This window comes from Felis catus, chromosome B3, assembly GCF_018350175.1.
Source record: "Felis catus isolate Fca126 chromosome B3, F.catus_Fca126_mat1.0, whole genome shotgun sequence".
NCBI lineage: Eukaryota > Metazoa > Chordata > Mammalia > Carnivora > Felidae > Felis > Felis catus.
In genome coordinates this window covers 148,448,345-148,451,723 of record NC_058373.1, presented here as the reverse complement: position 1 = coordinate 148,451,723, position 3,379 = coordinate 148,448,345, and the positions used below count along the sequence as shown (strand labels likewise).

The 3,379-nt window shown below is 47.2% G+C and overlaps 1 protein-coding gene across 1 annotated transcript; it reads right to left on the bottom strand.

Annotated features, from left to right (window-relative positions):
- LOC123386227 (disintegrin and metalloproteinase domain-containing protein 21-like) lies at nucleotides 1-2,395 on the bottom strand. Its single transcript, XM_045060649.1, is given in 4 exon segments — nucleotides 1-691; nucleotides 694-1,140; nucleotides 1,143-1,270; nucleotides 1,272-2,395. Coding segments are annotated over 4 exon segments (2,193 nt in total). The 5' UTR covers nucleotides 2,393-2,395; the 3' UTR covers nucleotides 1-194.
- Between the last annotated feature and the right edge of the window lie 984 nt (nucleotides 2,396-3,379).

Here is a 3,379-nt window from a genome sequence, read left to right as displayed (position 1 = left end):
TTTCAAGTTTTATTTCAGAGTTCTGCTCAGTGACGCATCAGAGACCTGGTGTCAGGTCCATGATGTGCCTGTGGACCCCTGTGTCTCCCGCAGACCCCTGGAAGCGTGGATGTTAGCTGTGCCGCCTCATTACTGTATTTTCACAGATGAGCCACGTGGATTGTCTATAGTTGTTTAGGGGTCTGGAGGCTGAATTATGCATTGTCTTGATCCACAGTCTCTTCCGTAACTTTCTGTCTGTTGATAGTTCTGACATTTCCGGCAACACCAAAGAGGAATGCAGCAATTAAGGCATAGATTCTAGCAAAGATCACTCTGAGATATACCACGTATTCACGACTTTGCCTGACTGACCGCATTCTTCTTGGAGGGGGTCCACTGTCTGTGCTCCCACCAGTGCCTCGTTCAGTGCACCGTGGAGGATCCCAGCCTACGTGGCAATGGCAGTTCCTGTTATTGTTGCATATCCCTCTGTGACTGCATTTCTCCGGGATACAGTCATAGTTCAGCTGAGCCACACTGCCATTGCAGTAGGTATCCTGACAGAACTTTCCAGGAGCACAGTGGGTACCGGTTCTCACATGACCAATATCGGTTGTTCCTGTGCTATGATGCGAATCCAGCCCAAAACACCAGAACCCTGAGATCTCAGACTGATGAAATCCAACATGCTCTTGCAGCTGAGGGAGATGGTGACGTTACTACACTGCAGCCTTCCACACTGCATGTCTGTGGGGGAACAGGGTTTAGATTTGAATACCCCTGGGTCTCTTCTGCAGTGTCCATATCGGCTGCCTTTTTGATTTATGGTATAGCAGACATTTTCACCCTTCACAGCATTTCTGCCAAAGATTTCTTGGCAGTGCATAGTGCGGTCAGTGCAGTTTCCATGATAGCAGTAGCCCTCTTCAGTGCACGGGGTTCCATCTTGCATATAGAAGTCATCAGGGCACTCCACGGACACCCCACGGCAGTATTCTGGAAGATCACATATATTTTGGATTGGCCTGCAGAGTGTCCCAGCGTCGGAATAGGTGCAGTTTGTACAGCATCTGCCCGTATTTCATTTGCTGCCAGGGGTTAGAATACAATCACTCGTACAACAGGGATTGTTGTAGGACGGCTTGAAGGAGCCACAGTACACTGCTCACCTGGCTCCACTACATAGTTTCCACAACGATCGTGAGTCAGGCTTTTATTGAAATAGGAAAGTCCTGAGTCAAATATGCACTCACAAAAATTATTCACCACTACATGCTGCATATGAATGGTTACTGAAAGAATCTGTCATAATAGGGTATTGATTCATAATGCAGGTAGACCTCCTCTGGCATGCACAAAACTGATTGTCATAAAAAATACCAATAGATTTTGCAATTTTTTGGGCTACTAACACAGACAACAATAAAAAATGTCTGCCTAGAGAAGCAAGCGAGATGATGGATTTTGATCCGCATACCGCATATGTGGCTGGCTGAAACTGAAGTTCATGTGGTGCATCTTTGTTCATAAGTAAAGCTGTATGTGGTTTAAAAGCAACAAACAAGTGTCTTTGAAAGTAGATATGAATCGGACTCCCTGGCACCTGAAAATTGTTCAAGACAACTGGATCTTCCAGATTATAAATGACCATGGAGGAAATATAGTGCCTTACATCAATACCTTGAAGCATTGAGTCAGTCAAACTAACAAGCCTCATGAGGAATCGGGCACATTTTGACACGTTGTTGAACACACTATACATTGTTTTGGAACCGAGAACAAGTCCTTTCAAAATTCCATGATGGGATGAATACAACTTACTAGAGATCCTGGGGGCTGCACTGATATTTGCTTGAGAGAACAGGGGGTCCCTATCCCCCTTATATCCCAGGTTATAAGTAGGTCCCGTTGCATTGGTGTGTGCCACTATCTGAGAAACAACGTGTTCAAACCGTTGGGAATCGCTGAGGGGTCTGTTTTCATAGGCAAGGTCATCCAACTTCATGATATCTTCAAGGCTGCCATAGCCTGTGTCAATTGTGACCATGGAAAAAGGAATCTCCTCCAGGTAGCCGAGGTAGTAACAGTCTGGAGGGATGAAGGGGTAGTCCATCTGCAAGGCTCCCTGATCATCCTGAGTCATCATCAGCAAATGTCTGGACCAAAAGAGTTTCTTGTGCCTCATGTGGATAACATGGCTCTTGCCCCCAAAATGCAGGCTATAGGACAGCCATCCAGGCATCTGAACGCCCTTTCCATGGTGCAACTCCTTCTTGGGAATTACCACCTCAGAAGAGATGTAGCGCCATGAGGGACGACCTTGAGAACCTTGGACAGGAGCCAGCAATGCCCAGAGCGCAAACAGCAAGAGGGGCGCCCTCAGGGTGACCTGGTCCTCTGCCAGCCTCATGGCCCTGCTCAGGGACATCTGCCAGTGAGAATGGATAAATGGAGGATCCTCAGCAAATCCAGGTCTAGACCATCAGACAGAACAGAGGGCTGGACCGGGTGGCCAGCGCCCTACACCTCGGGGCCACCTGTGGGGTTAGGTAACAGTCACAGGGTGTGGCATTGGGTGACCCTGCTCATCAGTTCACCTGGGGTGGATGTGGAGAGTCAGGTGGGCTATGGTCAACAGTGCTCACATGGACATGGGTAGGGAATTGGACCAAGAAACACGGCTCTATTCAACACATTCCATCTTTTCTCCTTCTACTTGGATACGGGATATGCAATTATAACACACTGAACTTCTCTACCAATTCCACGTCCTGTGGTACTGCTGGGTCACTTTCTCTGGATGACTGCTTTTCCTCATTATGGAGACCAATGCTTCCTACTTCCATGGGATATGGAGGTAGACTGTCAATTTTACCTTTGTACGTATTGAAAAACATCGCTTTGTAATTTTACATGTCTTCTTCTGGTTGGCTATTAGTTTGCAAGCCATTTGATCCTTTTGGTTGTTGCTTTGAAGCTTCCTCTGAGTTTACTGAGGAAACATTTCCCAGTATTCTGTGTCATGATTGGTGAAGTACAAGGTTGTATTTTAGTTTTTTCTTATGCCATCTGGTGAGAACAGAAAGTACTGCTGAACATGTGTGAGCCCCAGGGGATTTCCCCTCTAATCCCTTATTGTGGTTCTTTCCTGGCGTCTGGCAGTCTTCTCCCATGCCTGTGAGTTTCTCTCCTCAGGTGGAGATAGATGCAGGGGAGTTGAGGTTACTTTGGCAGCTTGCACCATGGAGGCTGCACATGATCGAAAATGGTATCCACCATGGAACCCCCTTGTTTACGTACCATCTAGTCCTTTAAAATCCCCTGGGTTGTGCAGAAGCCCTCAGAGTTGGCTTTTGGAGAAGAGTCTGCCTTTTCTCTGGGTGGCTGGCCTCCTAAA